Below are 21152 nucleotides of genomic sequence, written 5' to 3'. Positions count from 1 at the left end.
AACATCTTTGTCCATATTCATTGAAGAATTTTGTTTAAATTTCAAAGTAAGTTGTATGCTAAAGCTCTACAAAATAAAATCAAGATTCGGCTTAATTTCCAACCGGTTGACGAATGGTCTGGATAGGACATGATCGGCGCAGCTTGGTGGGCCGAAGGGCCTGTTCCTGTGATGTACTGTTCTTTGTATTCAGCTAGTATTTTCCTTTTATGAATTAAGTTATGCATCTTAAACAGCAGCTGGATTTTAATTCAACATACTGTATTCAACTGAAGGATGTGACAATGAACAAACAAAATGTTATAAAATACTTTATTTAAGAATGCAGGTACTTATAATGCAGCTAATGACAAATTTAGTTCAAACAATTATGAATTCTGGTTGTAGCCAATGAATATATTTCTCTGGATTGTTCATTTTCTTTGTAAAATACAAAACTCCACAAGATGGGAGAGAATGACCATACAGTTAAGTATTCTATGTTTTATAAATACTGTTCACTGGTGAAAGTAGTTTATGATTCTTGATTCAATTTTAGGTATCTGTACTACTTTTGGGCCAAGTTCGAGTGAATCATTTTTATTGCATGGCTTTTTTTTCTCTGCCAATTATTGAAATATCTCACTTATTATTTAGTGGATTACTGGAGGATTTTTCTCAATTATAATCAGTGATATTGAACCAATGTAAAATCTAGCCCCAACATCAAATATAAGTTGCCATTTCCAATGAAAACCTTGTACCACCCACAGCACCATATTTAATATTAATTGTATGGCAAAAGACATATCATAATTATAGTTTTACCTCCACTTTATTCACTAAAACTGGACACAAGTCTGAACATATTCCTAGTTCCAAAACTAGATCTAATATGTTTAAGGATTCACAGTATCCAGTGTAAATAAAAATCACATGCCATGACATGTATTTAGAGAAAGGCTTTATAACAAAATGGTGAGTCCAGTCAGCCAGAATCTCAAAATGCTCTGATCACTCAAGTGGCCAAATAAACAGAGGAATAAATATTCTTCAATTGAAAAGGTAACTTTTAATGAAATCAATGACTTCACCATTAAACTTAAATTTCTCAATATTGTAATGGTTTCCATATTTACATTAAAGCTGCAGTAATAGCATGCATTAAGACTATCTGCTACTCGGAGAAGATCAAGCTTACTCATTAGATACAGTACATTTCATCATACCCATGATTCTTCAATGTGAATGGATGACATGCAGTCACATGATTTTCACAATTGCCATCTGATGTGCGGGAGCGAGAATCAGGGATAATGATAGTTCCAAGATTTAAAATATGAACTGCAGCCACTCAAGAAAGTGGCTCACGACCACCTACTCAATGGCAACTTGAGATGGGCAAGAAATGTTGGCCATGCCAGAAATACTCTCATTCCATAAGAGTTTTTAAAAAACGCCATGTGATTGAAATTGAGAAGTTTGTAGCTTTTGACAAAAAAAAGTAGCTGCAGTTTTCAAACTATTAAATAACAAAGCGTCTGCATTCTGCAGAATTGATCCTCTCAGGATAATAAAATATTATTGTAACTCAATTGCAATAATGGTCTATATTTAACCTGCTCTTAAAGCCAACTGTGGCGAGATAAATAAGTGTCAACTCCTTAAGAATTGCAGCCAAAGCAGCAAGTTTCACTTTTCATCCCTTTCATTGTGATTTTCTTTTTGAAAATGTGTTTGTAAACTAAGGCCATAATTTGCACGTGCATGAAAAGTCAATTATCGGTGTAGCCAATCGTAAAAATGTGCAGGTACATAAATTAAACAAGTCTAAATATCACCAACCTAATATTTCTTAAAACTATCTTCCATGCTTTTCTACACCTTTGATTCAATCCCAAATTTGCAACAATTACTTTTTGTTCATGTCTGCAAAGATTTTTTTTTGGAAAATAACAATTTTCAACAAATAATGCTGAAGTCTTGCAACCAATTATTGATAATTTAAGTATGGAAGAAATATACTTTGGGTTTTTAAATCAGTTGAATATTCTAACAGTTTGACAACTTCCAGTATGGAAATAATATCCATTTTGGACAACTGTATATTGGCAGTACAGGACAATACATTTTACTGAGTACACACATGCTCCAATCTATGTTTTAAAACATTCATTCATTCAGATCCTATGGAAAGTATGGATGAATGCAAAATTAAACAATATATTGTCAAGTGATTGTGCATAGTTTGGATTAAAATACCTGGGAAGTTCATTTGTAAATGGCTCAACATGTCTTAAAGAATATTACGAACAATCAATTTAGCTTAAAGATTTAACCTGCTCTTATTCCTTTGCACAGAAACCAACCGACCCATCAAGATTTAGTTCCTGAACAGCATTTTATACACCATTATCTTGTATCTAAACACAGTCATGTTAAAAAGCACAATACAATTCTGGAACATTTCTGTAATTTTCTCATTGATTTGCAAAACAGATTTTAATTTGTCAATCATTTTTCATAAACCATCACATATTTAATTCAGACTAATGATCATAATAATGTAAATTCCAAATAAAGCATATGCTTTTCAATTACTAGTGTTCAAGACCTATTAGACCAAATACATTTGACATAATGGACTATGTTCCATGATTGGTAGCACATTTCTCTCAAAATATACCGATTCTTAACCAAAGAAATTTAGCATACACAGTCTTTGGCTTAGCAAGTGAATTCATGCTCCGGAGTTGCATTAATAGAAGTAGGAAATGAACAGCTAAGCACATACTCTGCCCAGTACAGCTGTTCAACCATCCAGGTCCACCCACAGCAAGAACATAATAGTGTCTGTAATAGTGTTGAACAAAAAACGACTTTGTGTCGAAATAGATCAGACCTATGGCACCTAGACAAATAGTGTACATAAGTTGCCCCCAAAATATGTTATACAATATACCCATTTGGGAAAAGCACATTTGGTATTATATTAAAGTAGGTTAGGTTTCAGCTAGGTTACAGATTAAACTATATTAGGTTGCAGCCATACATTTTGTCTATTGACATACAGCGGTCTTTTATACTTGTGAATGATTGGACACAGAAAAGCTCACTTGTCTATGTCAATTGTATGTCAGATGAAAAGTATGACTCATTCTGCCTACTCAGCATAAATTGGGAACAGATTTTGAAGAAATATGCTGTTCTTAAAGTGTGTTTCTAGAAAAACTGAAGCAGAAGTAAAGCCATTTTTCAATATTTGGCTAACCATTTCATAATTCTAGTCGAAGAATTGTACACACAGGATGAATATACTAACTGTTAAATATCAAAGGTTTTGTTAGTAGTGAATGCTGTGGATTAGAAAAATTACATTAACACTAAAATATTACTGCCATTCTGATTCATTTTACACTCCCAGTAGACGTAGAACATTCTTGATCCAAGAGAAATTCTCAGTTACTGCACCAAAATGGAAAAGACCAAGCAAACGTCTTGGTCTACTGGTACCATGGAGTTTTCCGAACCCAACGGAGCGTGAATCCTGCATCTGTTCTGATCTTAATGGACGCAGCCTCTGCTTCTCGCACAGTTTCCTTCACGGACTGCATAAGGTTCTGAGCATTATGAACCAACATTTCTGTAGCCTGAATAGAAAAATTGAATCATTTAAACATGCAAAAATCTACAAGATTTTGACAGATTACAGCTTCTGAAAATTACACACAGATTAATTCTACTATACATATGCTTGCTGTTAAATCTTTCAAAGGAAAACACAATTGCTTTTATACCTGCCAGCTTCAGTATTGTTTAAAGCTGTTAAAAATCCCAAATCAGAGAAAAAAAATGGATAAAATCTGATTTTAATCAAATACAAGTCAATAGGTTAAGTCATAAATTACTGCACACATGTCTAACAAAATACTTTTGTCTACAACTTTGACTCGCTATTTATGCCACAAAGGAAAATCCGATTAAACTGCTTTTGTGGATAATCATGAATTTGGTCAATTTTAGTGAGGGATAAAAAATTAAAGCACACCAATTTTTGATCAAGGTGATGATTATGATGATTTGACCAAATAATTCCATATCTGTATCCACATTGCCTACTAATGGCACAGAGGGCACGGTAACACAGTGGTTAGCACTGCTGCTTCACAGCGCCAGGGACCCAGATTCGATTCCCAGCTTGGGTCACTGTCTGTGTGGAGTTTGCACGTTCTCCCCGTGTCTACGTGGGTTTCCTCCAGGTGCACCGGTTTCCTCCCACATTTGGAAAGACGTGCTGGTTAGATGCATTGACCCGAACAGGCGCCGGACTGTGGCAACGAGGGGAATTTCACAGTAACTTCATTGCAGTGTTAATGTAAGCCTTATTTGTGACTAATAAATAAACTTGACTATAACAGCAGTTTGGCTGGATTTTTTTTCTATTAACTTATTTGTTCCTTGATCCTAGAAACATACTTTTAACCCTTTTATAGTGTCTCAGTTTCATTCAGGAAATGCAGTGCTCAACAAGTCAAGAAAGAACCAACAAAACTTATCTTGGCTTATTTAGGAGACTCAAGTATTAACCAGCGCTTGGGTTCAAAGCAATAATTATATAATGCAAGGATTTTTTTCCCAAATCTGACTTTAAAATAAACAGGCTACAGTTGGTCTGAACAAGGTCATGGTTTCACAAATTTGAAGATTGGCTCACCTGCTCAGACTCCTCCTCACTAATGTTAGTGCGCCCCAACATTGTAGCCTTGACAGTAGAGAGAATTTTAAGTTGTGTGCTGATAGTTGGGATACGTTCACACACCTGTGATTGAGAGAAGAAAGTAAGCACCTGAACAACAGGAGAAAAATATAGGAAACTACCAAATGCTCTCAGGTTTCTTTCCTGTTCATGCTTGTGAGGTGAATGACACCATCAATGTTGTATTTATTGCAAATACCTGCTTCAGTCAACAGAATATTAGTAAGATTCAAGAATGGTTCTTTTCTTTTTGAAATTTTTTGGCCATTTATCATGTTCTTCCAATACGAATTGTGTGACCTGATTGCGTGTAAAAGCACTTTTCATATAATGCGCCACATACAAAATTATGCCAAATCTTTTATTCATTTGTTCAGTGCTTCAATTAATTTGCCATACCTGCAGAAGGTTAGTTCTGATCCGTTTATCAGTACATTGTTTGGCAACTTCCTTTGCCAGTCGTGTCACTTCATCAGATGCCTTAGCTATGTCCTTAGCACAATGAATAAGGGCACGTTTGTTCCCACTGCCACCACGCACCAGTCGTGACATTTCTGCCATCAACAAGGCCATCCTCTTTGCAGCACCAATGATGTCGTTACCCTGATGAATATATCACATCCAAAATTAAACATTTGTCATATCAAAATTCAATTTGGTTATTTATCTACTTTTTTCTCTAAAAGAAAATAATTGATGGTCTCAATCCAGGTTGCTGTCCCAATAGATACTATATCTTTTACTCAGTCGACAAGGGTTCTACCCTACATATTAGTTTGGAAATTTAATAAACGATATTCTAATTCTATAAATCATTATTTTTATTCAAATTTTTGATTATGCTTCATAAACAACTTTCAAACCTTAATTTTAGCCCAGTTTTTAAAACTGTGTCTCCAATGCTCGTAACAGAAAGACTTATGAATCTCATTACAACCCAAACTTCTAAAGGTTCTAAGGGTAATATCATCCATTTTCAAGTACATAGTTGTTTACTGGTAATTTTTAAAAAAACTTTCCAGCTTTGCCTCAACTTACATGAACCAACTACAATGTAATCTATTGTGAAGCACAATAGCAGCTCAACTTGTATAAATTCAGTTGTTACAAAAACAGCAGAGGGACATTGCTGCAGCCATGCTAAGAACAGAATAGGAGCAAGAGTAGGCCATTCTGCCTCTCAAGCCAACTCCACGATTCAATAAGATCCTGGCTGATTGGATCATGGCCTCAATTCCACTTTCCTTCCACCCCCACCACGCCCCCCCCCCCCCAACCCCCATAACACTCAGCTTCCTTGCCAATCAAAAATCTTTCCAACTCAACCCTGAATATACTCAATCATCCAGTCTCCGCTGCTCCTTTGGGTGGTGAATTCCAAAGATCAAAATCCTGAGAGAAGAAATTCCTCTCATTTTAGTCTTAAATGGAACACCCAACCTGAAAATTACTCATTTAATCTGACCCTGTTTCTTGTTAATTAACCAATCTTCTATCCATGGAAATATATCAGCCTAACACCATGAGCTCTTATCTTATGTGACACAGTTTATCAAATTATATAATCCCTACAGTGCAAAAGGAGGCCATTGGGCCCATCAAGTCTGCGCCAACTCTCTGACAGAGTATCTTACCCAGGCCCTCTCCCCAAGCCCTATCCGTGTAAGCCCACCTATTTACCATGGCTAATCCATCTAACCTACACACCTTGGGACATTAAGGGCAATTTAACATGGTCAATCCACCTAACCTGCATATCTTTGGACTGTGGGAGGAAATCGGAGCTCCAGAAAAAAAACGTCATGAAGACACGGAGAAAATGTGCAAACTCCATACAGTCACCCAAGGCTGGAATTGAACTTGGGTCCATGGCACTGTGAGACAGCAGTGCTAAACACTGTGGCACCATGCTGCCCAAATGCCCTCTGGAAATCAAATGCACTGCATCAACAGGGTCCTATTTATCCATCCCGCTTGTTACATTCTTGAAGATTAGAATCAATGTATCTACTATCCCTGCAGCCACTTCTTTTAAGACACCAGGATGCAGGCCATGCAACTTGTCAGGATTTAATTTCATTAGTTTACCTAGCACTTTTTCATTGGTAGTGATTGTTTTAAATACCCCCACCAACCCTTTTACTATTGATTTTCTTCTATTATTGGGAATCTCTTTGTGTCTTCTACTATGAAGATACACAGAAAAACCTGTTCCAATTGTCTACGAATTCCCTGTTTCCCACTATCAATTCCCTCGTCTGATCCTTGAAGGAATAACACTTACATTAGCTACTCGCACCCCCGCTTCTTTTTATATATTTTTAAAAACTCTACTGCCTTGATTTCACATTTCTTGCCATATACTTTCAAATTCTAATTTCTGCCCCTTTCTTGAAGTCACAACATTGTGTACCTTTTATTTCAATTTGATACAATTCTTAAGTTCCTTTGCGAGCCACAGATTGTTCATCCTTCTCAGAGTCTTTTTCCTTTATAATGGAATATATCCATGTTGAGTTCTGAAACATCTCTTTATATGGCAGCCATATTATCTTTACTATCAACCATTTTAACTATCTGCAAATCCACATCAGCCAATTTTGACTTTACAACTATATAAGTGCCTTTATTTCAGATTAAGGCACTAATTTCAGACCCACCTGTAAACTGAATTTGAAATTATATCATGTTACAATCACTGTTGCCTGGAGGATCCTTTACCAAGAGATCATTAATTAATTCGGGTGTAAAATAGCCTGGCTTGTTCTATATTTTGCATAACAAGAAATAAAAGGCACTTTTTAACTACACACCTGAAATCTAAAAGTACCTGCATTAAGAAATTTCACTCAAACAGTGCAACTCCCTGGACAGCCCCACAAGTTTATGATTTATCAGCTGAACCATAAAGACCAGCAGGATCACAGATTTGATTCCCAGTCTTTGCAAAATAGCTAATCTAGCTAATGGCAGTGTTAATGTGTTAGAGTTAGCCTTAATTACCCTAACCAAAGGGAAAAAAATGACCAGGTTTGTATCTCTGAACATTGTCCATTTAACCCTGCAAGAAGCTGACACATATGAACATAAGCTGAGGCCAAATCAGTTTACCGCAATTCTCAGGGGCTCATCAGTCACAGAGCCTCCAATATTGAGGATTACATATCAATAGTGGCATTTGGCAAGGAATCTGGGGGCAATTAGCATCAACAGAATATTATCCCAGCAAAGAGTCATATGGTGAGAACGGTATACACCAAAAACAGGTGGCAAGTCAACAGAGTGATCACTCCCTATACCAGTCTAGGATAGCACAAGACCTGTATTAAATCCAGCAATAGACCTCAAATGCATTTAATGATCAATATCCAGAAGAGGATGGAGTATCCTGATGCAGCTTGGTGGTTTGGAATTCAACATTTGAGCTGGCTGTAACACTGGCAGGAACATCAGGTAGGTAGGATGGGGAGCTGGAGGAGTTGACATTAAGTGGGAGTTTGCAGGTTGACAGTGGGTCATAGCAGTGCTATGGATACAGGAAGAAATTTCACTTTCTTGCACGTTCAGGTAAGTGAAAAAAACTTCTCCTCACAACCTTCAGCAGTCATATTAAGGACCATTGTTTAGGTCTCTGTAGGCCCAGAGAAAACTGAACGGAGCGTGTGCCAGTTTCCTTTAAGAAAACATTTTTGGCGGTGGGTTGTATTGGATGCAGTCAACTGCCACCCAAAATTGCTTCACCTTATTTTGAGCCCAATAAAACAGGCGTGATAGAACATAGAAAGCCACAGCACAAACAGGCCCTTCGGCCCACAAGTTGCGCCGATCACATCCCCACCTCTAGGCCTATCTATAGCCCTCAATCCCATTAAATCCCATGTACTCATCCAGAAGTCTCTTAAAAGACCCCAACGAGTTTGCCTCCACCACCACCGACGTCAGCCGATTCCACTCACCCACCACCCTCTGAGTGAAAAACTTACCCCTGACATCCCCCCTGTACCTACCCCCCAGCACCTTAAACCTGTATCTTGAGGATGCATAGCAATTTCAAAGTAAGGTTTGTACCTCGACACTGAAGGGCAGCAAGCTGTTCAGTCATCAAGATACTGGAGCCAAGCACATCTCACCCACTTCAAGCAAGGGCCACTGGATGCTGGAAACTGAGACTGTTGTCTCCTCTACCCAGGGGTGCAGAGACAATATGAGGCACCCCTACTTCTGCCACATCACTTAGATCAGTACAGCAGTCAATCAAAGTCTGAACCTTCAAATCTAGCATGACTCAACTACTCACTAGTAAGGTCACCAAGTCATTAGGGAAACCTGGGATGTATATTGTAAAAGGAAAACTATAATGAGTTTTAGGAATTTAATGTATTCAGGACACAGTGGCTCATGATCTGAAGTGGTCAAAGAATACTGAATATATCCAATAAAATAAAGGCCATTTTCTCACTGTATTCAGAATAAAACACTTCAATTTTTGGAGCTGCATAATTTAAAACAATTGCCAGTTTGGGACAACTTTAGAAATTAACGGCAATAGATTTTAACAAATCTATGATTGACATTCAGTCAGTCAGTGATAAAGCTTACTTTCAAATCCCCACTTTAGATAGTTTGTTCTTCCACTAAATAATTTAAGGTAGAACTCCAGAATTAAACTTCTCCATGACAGAGTAAATACTACAAATCCCAAAAACCAGGTCAAAAAAAATAAAAACTCAATGTTCATTTTAACTGCATGTAGTAATTTCTGATTTATCTTTAGAAGCATTAAATGAGGAGTCACATCTGCTGGCTCTCATTAGTCTCCAAACTTGCTTCAAAGCCTAATTTTTTCTTTGATTTTACAGACTTCAGCCTTGAAAAGCTAGTTTGCTTCCATTCCTGTTTCCAGTAAAGCATTCCCTCTCCCACCTATTCTCCCCATTATATGAACAAAATTCTAATTTGCTACTTGTAAGTGTGAAAAAAAGTTCCTCTAATTATTATCATTGGCTATGTGCTGGAGTCAGGATGGTATCTCCTGCATAGGCACTGTTAGTGCATAACATTCGCCCATCATTTTCAAAATACTGACTGCCGATTCCCACGTTAACTTTTCTTCTCATCAAACTAATTAATTACAAAATAAGATTTCCACCAACAGCAATATTGTGATGGCACTGTCAAAGGTGAGACTTTTCAAGAAAACCAATGATTTATTCCAAAGTTGAAAAACTAAAGTTCACGCTCCACCGCCGCTGCCAGAATGGATGGAGAACTTGGAACACAGCCAAACCCCCCATTCACTGCAGTGGTATGGGAGAATCCTGCTAGCATGAATGGCCACATGTTCCAGAAGTGATCGAAACATACGATTACTAGACCTAACTGAGGTTTGGCAGTCTTCTATTTCGGTAAATAATATTGATATTGAAGGATCGGATTGACAGCTGCACTGCAGCATCCTTTTGGAAAATTTATTTAAAAAGGTAGATCTAATAAAAGTTCAGACTGCAAAGAAAAACAGATCCTTCAACTCAAGTTTATTGATGCAAATGTTTTAACGGCTCAACAGCTGTCATCACTATATTTAAATCGATACCCAATGTTTGAAAAAACGTTAACATTGTATAAATAATCACACTGCAAACTATTTGCTTTAAAATGTAACGTGATTGAAAACAATATCAGGCATTTAACTGTGCATACTCAAGAACTGCAATACGTCAATGAAATGTTAGGAAAAGTATTAATTATGCAATTGGAGCTATGAAAGTTAATGAAAAGCTTTTAGCTCTAAAACAATCAGGTAAATGTCATTAGTGGATGCTAAATCTAGAAACAAAACTTCATTCAATGGCACCAACAATATTCTTGTTAGTAAAGCTGCAATCTAGAAAGGAAGAATGTCTGTTATATATTTTAAAGGTGAAACTTTTAGATTAAAATGTGCTGCGTAATTGTTCAAAATTCATATTTATTATGCATAATCCCTTGAAAAATCAATGTTTGAAATTAAATTTACAACAATCACTTGCATTTAGATAGCACCTTTAACATAGCACAACATTGAAAAGTGCTTATATTCAAATTTAATACTTGCCTGATATTAGTCTTAGAGGTCAACTTTCAGAAACTCTCAGATCAACCTACATTGGTTTGTTTCTATACTGAAATTAATGGATTTTATAATTTTTGCCTATTGTATAGGCTGATGAAATGACAGTCTGAAAGGTGGCAAGTGTATACAAAATGAAGAGGCGACTGACATATCTTTTTAAAAAATTTTATGCCCTTCATATAGTTGCGAAAAAGGGCAAGCCCTTAATCCACCTCCTTGTTCTCCAAAAAGAAAACCAATTCAAATTCAAGTTGAATCCAATTCAAAGCTGACAAATAAAGGCATTGCACCTGATCTTGGTCTTGATCTGACCCTTGACCTTAGCTAAAAGGACGAGTGTCTGGCAAGCTGCCACTTGACCTAGGAGTGGATCAGAACTTAATACATGAATGAGGTAGGTCCTAATCATCACCCAGCTGTAAAAGGCACAAATTAGTTCTAAATTGTTCTTTTCCAGCTGGGTGACCAAAGGTGATTTCCAAAGGCCCATGTTTTCTCGACATTACAACACAAATCTCTCCAGTTCTTTTGGGGGGGGGGGAAACTTAGGTATAGAAATTAAATATCTATATGGTTATGAAATTTGTAGAGTACAGAAATCATCAGGAATCCAATGTCAAAGAACACCTTCAGTTTCCGTAAATATTACAACAACCCCCTATTCAAATTCCAGAAACTGCTTTGTTGCTGAGCAGTTCAGCAGATTTTGAAAACAGAAACCTTTCAGGAATTTGAAGTTGTTGTAAATTGCACAATGTACGTTTGCATTACCAAAGGTCATTGCATCTGACAGCGTCAATTTTCCTCTATGTCTTTAGACGGTTACATAAATTAATAATGGAGGAAGTGTGCAATTATTCTGGTGAAATGATTTTAGTAATAAAGCAGGAAATTAACCCCCCCCCCCCCCCCACCTTTTTACAGTTCTTTCTAATGCAAGGCAACAACTACTGGGCCACAGATAAGCATTCATTACGGATCACAGCTCAAGTATAATTGAATTTCAATTATAATCACATAATCTCAATTATAGTGAAGATCAATTAAGATATAATTCAGCTTAATATCTACTTCACTTAGAAAATGGAAATTTCTTTAAAAAAAATTAAAATTCCTAATAGCCAAATATTTCAGACTATTAGAGTGAAATGGAAGATGATTGATTAAGGCCTATGGAATTAAATTTTTACCTTGAAGCGGCCTTAATAGTAATAATGTCAAGCACAGCTGAAGCCAAGAATCACAGACAAATTTGATATTCTTTGTCCGCATACATTGTGCTAGATCTTCCACCTATGGAAAATTAAGTCCAAACTATTATTCATAAAGTGTAATATTTTCTGCAGACAGTCTTCCTTTAACAGTCACTGCCAGATCAAATCTTTGCTTTTTATATCCATTTTATTAATAGCCCTTTGGAGAAAACAGCACAGACAAAATAAGTAAAAAATATATTTACAATCTGGAAGTCATTCAGAAGCTGTCATCTATGGCTTCACAGGTGAAGGAGACTATGCAATGTTCAATGTCAACAATTGGGATTGTGGGCACACTCGGTTTGCCAGAGAGCAAAATGCCTCCAAATGCATCAAAGTCAACTCTTAAATTGACAGTTGACATTGATGAGAAACTTGTGAAGCCAATCTCAGTACTTCAAGAATGCAGGCAAACATTTTACTTCAGGCTCATGAAACCCAACCAGAATTTACAATGATGCAAATGGGTCAATATTTTGAACGACTGGATGCACACGAACCAACAGCCAGTGGGAAAAACTGAGGAGTACCTTACTAGACCATTTTCTTGCTTCTCGATGCAAAGACTGAGCAGCAGCCAGAATTGGCTGGTTAACTGGCTGATTTGTAGGCATTAATAGTAGCTCAGGCTCGTACTCATCTTCATTGTCAGAGGGAAGAGTCAACTCAACATCATCGTCATCATCATCATCACCATCATACACATCTACATCAGCCTCAATTGCTTCACTTGCCTCATCAGTCACATCAGGCTTTAATGGTAGCGAGTACAGAGGAGAGGATGGAAAGACAGCGAAAGAGTTAGTAGGAGAGACAAAAGGAGAGAGAATATGAACGGAATTCTTTTAGTAATTGGGTATCTTCTTGTTCTGTAGGGAAGGAAAGCACAAAACGTGTGTGTAGGAAAATTGGGAAGGGAAAACATATGGCTATCTCGAGCTTGTGACTTAACTTACAGCCAACTAATGGAAGCAGATGAATCATGCCCAAGGGAAAGAGGAGAAAGGGATTTTTTTCCTACAGAACGGAGAGCTGAAAAGTTTTCCTGCCCATTCACTTAGTCAGCTTTAGACCTTTTGCACAACCAAACAGCAGGACAAAGACAAAAAAAAATGTTATACAATGAACTGAAGCAGGATCAGTGATTCCATGCACAGCACAAGGAACTGAATTAAAAACATACAAAATTGGTTGCTGGAAAGAAGTAGAATGATGGGATCAGGGAGTGTTACACTAGGAATCATCACCAAATTATGTGTTGAAGGGAATAGGGAGCAAGAGATTAGAAAGTACAAACTTAAAAGATCAAATGGATTGCCAATCACTATGACATACAGGATGCTAATATTTTAAGTACACAACGATAAAATGAAAGATAAAAGCAAAATAATGCAGATGCTAGAGATCTGCAATAACAAAGTGCTGGAAAAACTCAGCAGGTCTGGCAGCATTTGTGGAGAGAGACACAGAATTAATGTCTCGGTCCAATATGACTCTTCTTTGGAACTAAAGAGAGGTAAAAATGTGCTGTTTTATGCTGTTGAAAGAGCAGGGAAAAGTCAGGGAGAACAAAAGGGAAGGCCCAGGATTGGCTAGGGGGCAGGAGGAATTAAATGACAAAGATGTCATGAAACAAAAGGCAAAGGGAGTGGGAATAGTTATAATAAAGAAACAAAGCATTGGTCCAAACTATTAATGGCAGAATAAGGGACAGCACTGTATGAACACAAAACATGAAAAGAACACACAGAAACTTGAAAAAAAAAATCAAAATGGAGGACACAGTTCATAATCTGAAGTTATTGAACTCCGTATCGAGTTCAAAAGCAGTAAAGTGCCTAATCAGAAGATGAGGTGCTATTCTTCAAGCTTGCATTGGGCTTCATTGGAACACTGCATCAGGCTAGAGACAGAAATGTGAGCATGAGAGCAAGATGGTGAATTAAAATGCAAGCAACTGGAAGGTCAGGGTCATGGCTGCAGAGTGAGTGGAGAGGTTTTTCAATTTTGTACACTGTATTCAATGTGCATAATGCAGTCTCCTCTACAGTGGGGAGATCAAATGTAGACTGGGTGATCGCTTTGCAGAACACTCCTTTTGCTTTTTGTTCTATGACATATTTGTTATTTAATCTCCCTCACCCTCTAACCTATCCATGACCTTCCATTCTGTACTATCTGACCCTTCCCCTTTATTAAACTGCATAAGACCATTACATTTCTATCCCTCCTCTAGTTTCAAAGAAGAGTCAAAACATCAACTCTGTTTCTCTCTCCACAGGTGTTGCCAAACCTGATGAAATTAAAGATTACAGGTGTTAAGTCAAGGGTAAAAAACCTTTTGTTAATTGGTGAAGAAAAGTAACTCTAGACTGGGTAGAATTGAACAGTGAGTAAGATAAAATTTTCACCTAAGCACCTTGGCCTCAATTATTACACACCAGAACATCCCATTTCCATTCACCAACATGAGGATGAGTGTCAAAATATCAAGGCCAAGCAACTTGCCCCCATTCCCAGCCTTTTAGTTTTGAATAAACCTACATTAGGCTACCAGACTTTCACAAAGAATAGGTGGGGGCTGAACTAATGAGAAGTCATATCCCGGTGACATCTGTGCTGTGATTTTAATTTAATTTGCTGTAGGATCCCTGGCAGCAGATCAGAGGTTCAAGATCTGTTCCTTTTCCTCATCATTATAGGTCAGGAAAACTAGGAATACGCTCCCAATGCTTCACAAGGAGATCTACCGACTGCCCCAGCCACTTCCTCTGTCATCACCCCACCTCCATCAGCACCCCAGTAAGAGAAAGAAATAGAATGATGGGATACTGACTGTCAGGGACTGCTCCATCCTCCCCCCCGCAAATCCCCAGCTGTACCTTCCTGTCACTACTAACTGCTTCCACTTGACAAGCAGGAAATTCATGTGGCATTTAAATGAAATCCTGCCAGTAAATCAAGAGGACTGCTATATCCTGGGCTTGTCAGATTCATTGTCCACTGCCAGTCTTCTCCACACCCACCCGAGTTCCCTGTTAATAACGGGGTCTGGGAGTAGCAGTTTGACCTTTCCTTACAATATTAATCTTAACAGTTCAGAAGGAGAGAATTTGACCAAAGTTTAACTACAAAAATTGCACCTCAATACATTATCCCAGCTATACAATTTAAGTAAATAAACTTAATTAGGGTACTCTTTATCTCAAAAGCAAAAAGTCTTATTCATGAGAAAGTTAAAACATTCCACCATTTGGAATTAAAGCTAGTTTCAACACAGAAAACAAGGGAAGGACCCATGGAGCAGGAAAACAACAGGAGGAGATGGGAACAATTTTTATCTAGTGGCATAACTATAGGGTTCGTGGTGGGAGATACAGGAAGGATATCAGAGGTAGGTTCTTTATGCAGAGAGTGGTTGGGGTGTGGAATGGACTGCCTGCAGTGATAGTGGAGTCAGACACTTTAGGAACATTTAAGCGGTTATTGGATAGGCACATGGAGCACACCAGGATGATAGGGAGTGGGATAGCTTGAACTTGGTTTCAGATAAAGCTCGGCACAACATCGTGGGCCGAAGGGCCTGTTCTGTGCTGTACTGTTCTATGTTCTATGGTTCATAGTTAGTTCTCATAAGCCAGCCAAGGCTACATTTTCCAAAAAAAATCATACTTCATAAGAATTAGGACTTTTGTCTTTCCAACTGTAATCTGAATGTTTTTGAAATAGCACTTCTCTCAATGGATTTGCAGCATATGACAAGAATCCAAATATTTCATTGTCATGATTCAGAAAACCTAGGCATGTAGAACAATAACTTCCTCTAGCCAACCTTGCAGCTCCATCTCAGGATCAAGCAGAGAAATGAACTTGTTGCAAAATGGTAGAAAAAAAGGTTGCGGGTTGGAAGGGTAGGCTGTGGTTACACTAATCCAACACTCAATACCCTTGATGGAAAGTGAGCCTCACAATAAACGTACCTCTTTGTCAAAGCATCTCTTGAGGGCATGTTTTAAGCTGTTGGTGATAAGTAGGTTAAGCAATTGTTTTGGACATCCAGAGATATAAGGTAGTGTAGTGGCACAATGCAAATTGCCCATTGTAGACTCTTCATCCACATCCAAAGTAGATAATCTGTTTCATAGTCCATAAGGAAACTTAGACATGACACAGCAAGCTACCAGGAGATATTATCTGGAGACTGGAAATGAGAGCTAATACCCATATATCCAACGCTCACAAGCATGACTGGGTGCAGCGAAGAAAGGAAATTCTGAGTCTGTACCTCTAACTGGGAAAACCACCAATCATTAGGGTGAGATTTATGCCCATATTTTGGACAGCGTCAGTAGCAAAGAATTCACTTGGTATCATGAGATGTGCTCTTCCCCATCCTGTGTATGAAAAGCTTCATCGGATTTGCTGCTCAGCTAGCAAGATCTTAAATTGTTAGCCTGAATCAGATACACAAGGCAAGGCAGCTCTATCACTCTAGGACATTTTTGAATTGTCCAACCAGAGCAGAAGGTCGAAGAAGATAGTAAGAAAAATGTGCAGGAAACATTTTCAGAAGCCAAAAAATAATTAGAACACATTCATGATACTGCTTCAAAGCAGAAAAGCTGCCAATTTTAATAACCCTGTCTCTAATTTGTATTTGTTTTAAATATGAAAAATTGTACTTCTAAAACAAAATCTGGATTAGGAGCACCTCCTTCAGCTATTCGACGATTCAGATCTACTTTAGTAGTTAAAATTGGTAGATTCAGCCACCAAATTAGTTAAATTTGCAAATCAATTAGTTGTAGATAAAGTTAAATATTGTTCATTTCTGTTTTTGCAATAATTTAAGTAGGGAAATTGTTGTTAGATTTGTGCAAAGTTATTTGCAATCCATACTGCACTGTAAGTACAATTTTTATTAAATTATTATTCTTTAAACTGCTACTCAAAAGTTCATCATCTGAATTACTGGGTCAGTAAAAGCCTCCTAAAATTTGTATATATTGATCAGTCCTCACCCTGTTTTTTGGCTGGATGAGTATTGTGCACCAAATCTCCCCCCACCCCACCAACCTCGAGTGAGATTACAGAAAAGGAAAGATGACCTACCTGACAGGGTCACATTCATTCTTTGAATAAAGGTACCTTTCACACAAAAATCAGTTAGAAAAGAACAGAAATATTCTATTTTTCAGGGAGGAGACACAAGCAGGCCACACATGTTTCATAGATGATTGGACATTTTTGCTGTCTATGATATCAGTCTGTCAGGACATAGATATTGTCCTCCCAGTACAACTCAATATAGTATAAATGGACCCATTCATTTCAAGAAATACCAGTCCCCACCCTACCCCCACAAACCCCTTTCCTTTCCTCCACCCAAAGAAAGTAGCACTGAGACTATGTCAAATAACAGATATGCAGAATGGGAATATGGTGAGTGAAAGAGGCTTCAAAACCTATGAAGTGTTTTTTATTGTATTTACTACCGATTACCTACTCACACGATAGAAATTAAAAATATATTGTAGCCAAAATGACATCAATGGAATCCTCTGAGCAGGAGCAGAGATGGAAGCCCAATCTGCCAAAGTAAAGCAATTCACATCCTCAATTGAAATAGTGTTTTATGAAGGTCCATGAATTACTTCAGCTTTGCAAATGCTATCACTTAGAGAGACTAACTTAAGGTTATGCAAAGAATTGCATAGGATGGCACTTACTTCGCACCCTTATGTAATCTCATCATCTCAAAGTGCTTCAGAGAAAACAAAGATATTTTTGATTTTAATTACGATTGCAAAGCAGAGAACGGTGGATGCTAATATGTGCAGCACGACCTCAAATACATAACAGATAAATTGCTTTCCATTGATTGCGGTTGATGGACAAATGTTGGCTGGGACATTATGTAAACGTCCCCAATTCATCTTTGAGTAATGCCATTAGATCTTTTATATCGATACAGAGAGAGCCTTGGTTTAATATCGTTTCTGAATGATGGCACCTTCAACAGTGCAGCACTCCCTCAGTAGCAGACTTGTCTGTCATTCTACAGTATGTTCCTGTGTCTTTGGAATGGAGTTTGAACCGCTACTCTACTAATTCACAAATGGGAATGCTATCTCTGAGCTAAGTCTAGCACCTAAAAATGATGAGTATATCCCACAAACTCAATCTGAAAAACAAGGAAAACCTAGCAAGCTTTTAAAATAAACTTGACATAGGAAAAAGAGAAAAAAACTGGACTAGAAAGTAACTAGCAGTGACAGATATAGCAAGCTGAACAATTCCCTTTGTGCCACTATTTCTACAATGAAACTTTATTTTATTCGACGATGGGTCTTGGTCTTACAACAGAAGAATTTACAAGAACTTAAAGCAATTTAGTGCAGTTCTTGTAGACTGTCAGAGCTCTTCTGTGTTTCTATATATGGAAACAATCCCTCAATTCAGCATGGAAGCATCTATTTTATTTAATAAAGAGATAACTATATGCAAAAAGAATTGGTTGACATTTAAGGACAGCATGAATACCATACAGTATTGAGTTGTGTCTCCAACTGACACACATACCAGCAAAGCAGTTTTCCATGACAAGGACTTGCATACCCAAATCAAAAGTTCACAGGGAAGCCAAATGAAATTACAGAGAATCAGGATTAAATCTTGTCCATAGACATGGAGGAGTGGAAAGGCTTCACTTTCCATGTTGCCTTGTAAAATAAATGAGTGTTTCCAGGGAGAAAGAGAGACATGTGGTAAATATTTCATTGCTACAAAAATATATGAATTAAGTTGAATTTCAAACAGAGTGACGAGCTGTTGGAGGCGTTCAAAGATTAGAGGAGTCTCAGATCCCAGGAAGTTATAGTTCATTGGAACATCACTGAACTTTTTTTCTAGTTGATGTTGTAACCGCAATTAAAGGACACCATCCTAAAAGCTATTTTAAAATGAACCAGGAGAGCAGAAAACCCCTGGAGAAATAATTTCTCTTGTTGAGTTCTATGCCCAAAGACAGGTCTGACTTAAAGTGCCATGATCTCCGCCATGGGCAGGGCAAGGAGACAAGTTCCAAATCTACCCGAGTTGGAATGAGGAACATAAGAACATAAGAAATAGGAGCAGGAGTAGGCCATCTAGCCCCTCGAGCCTGCCCCGCCATTCAGTAAGATCATGGCTGATCTGAAGTGGATCAGTTCCACTTACCCGCCTGATCCCTATAACCCCTAATTCCCTTACCGATCAGGAATCCATCTATCCATGACTTAAACATATTCAACGAGGTAGCATCCACCACTTCAGTGGGCAGAGAAAACCACTTGCTGTATCCACACTGACCATCCAACCAATCTGATCCACACTGACCATCCAACCAACCCTCCAAAGGAATCCAAGTTGCTATGGCAACATAGACCTCTGCAAGTTGGACCTGGAGTTTAGAATAATATGGGAAGTGACCTTAATGAGACAATTCAGATTCTCAGGGGACTTGACAGGGTAGATGGTGAAAGGTTGCTTCCCCATGTGGAGAGTTTAAGATCAGAGGGTATCATCTCAGAATATGGAATCGCACATTTAAGACAGAAATGAGGAGGAGTTTCTACTTTTAGAGGGTGGTGAATCTGTGGAATTCTATACTGCAGAGGGCTCTAGAAGCTGAGTCGTTAATTATGTTCAAGGCTGTGACAGGCAGATTTTTTTAATCAGTAAGGGAATTAAACATTATGGAGATAAGGCAGGAAAGTGGAGTTGAGGATTATCATATAAGATCAGTCATGATCTCATTGAATGGTGGAGTTGCTTTGAAGGGCTGAATGGCCTACTTCTCCTCCTATGTCTTATGGTCTTTACATGCATGATATAGCCTGGAACTATGGGTTGTGATAGTAGAGGTTCCAATTTCTTTCTATCGCATGGCCAACCAGGAATCACTCCCGCTCTTATTGCCTGCCATGGGCATTTGATGGCCATATTATGAATGCACCTTCCATTGGTCATCAAGTCCCAGAGTGAAACCTGAACCCCAAGCATCTGGTTCAGAGGCAGGGATGCTACCACTGTGCCACAATCTCCTTAAGACCTGTCAATACCAGCTGATCAAGCTGTAGTTGGTTGTATCTAGCTGGAAAGATTTTTTTGAAGGTTAGTGTTACATCAGTTGTACAATAATACTGGAGAACCATGCTGCTCAATAACTGTTATTGTTCCAGCACAGCTTTAGGATAATCTTTGGAATAAAGGGAAGGAATAAAATTCACATGTGTTGCTAGAGCAATTATTCATCCAGGTTTCAATCCAGCACGTTGACAATCCTCAAGTAGAAATATCAGTATTAGTGATTGTCAAGAGACCCAAAAATCTGCTGATGCACAATCGAAGTTCAGACAATGATGCAGATACCTTCAAATGGATCAACAAGTCACGCAGGTGGGTTGCAGACAGAATCAGTAATTAATCTATCTAGTTAAGTGCTGAGCAGAGTTGATTGCTTTGTTGCACAGAACACTGCCTTGTTTTATAGATCAGACAACTGTCATGTCACCCACAGCGATAATGAGCACTACAACAGGGCCTGAAAATGAGCTCAAGACAATTATGCTATTAAAGTTCATCAATTTATTTTGAAAATATAATTTACCATTTAATTTGCCCTGATTGATTGCGGCTTACTACTATCAAAACACTTCCATCGGTTTGGTATTGCATTTCTCCAAGAAACCCATCAGTGTCATTCTAGTTTTCAAGGGGAATGATTCAAGTAAGATGGGCCAAACAAGTTCTTTCTTTTCTATTGTCATGTTCTCACCCAGATAAAGTTATTTATTCCAAATAACTAGAATTTAGAGTCTAGCAAACACGGATGTGCACTTTAGCTTTGCTGAGAATCATGCAGTGCATTAATGGATCACTCAAAATGCATGTTTCATTGTCTTCATTGGAAAGCACTGTTTTTACCTATTTTATTGCAGAAACAACTAATCTTAGTTTTAGTTGATTAGCTTAAATTATTATTCAAGATTTGAACAGTAATTTCAGT

General features: G+C 37.9%; 1 protein-coding gene across 2 annotated transcripts in view; it reads right to left on the bottom strand.

Annotated features, from left to right (window-relative positions):
* Positions 1-298: 298 nt before the first annotated feature.
* The window catches only part of LOC144480263 (vinculin), a 114588-nt gene continuing 93734 nt past the window's right edge, over positions 299-21152 (bottom strand). The window contains exons 19-22 of one of the 2 annotated variants that reach the window (XM_078199579.1): positions 12634-12855; positions 5135-5338; positions 4694-4798; positions 299-3629 (exon numbers count right to left, since the gene is read on the bottom strand). In XM_078199579.1, the coding sequence (XP_078055705.1) occupies positions 3483-3629; positions 4694-4798; positions 5135-5338; positions 12634-12855 (678 nt within the window). In that variant the 3' untranslated portion in view covers positions 299-3482. The remainder of the gene's footprint in view (positions 3630-4693; positions 4799-5134; positions 5339-12633; positions 12856-21152) is intronic. The other variant, XM_078199580.1, reaches the window with a different exon arrangement.

Source organism: Mustelus asterias, chromosome 28 (assembly GCF_964213995.1).
Source record: "Mustelus asterias chromosome 28, sMusAst1.hap1.1, whole genome shotgun sequence".
NCBI lineage: Eukaryota > Metazoa > Chordata > Chondrichthyes > Carcharhiniformes > Triakidae > Mustelus > Mustelus asterias.
Note: the sequence above shows the minus strand (reverse complement) of the source record. Positions and strands in the feature narration are given on the sequence as shown.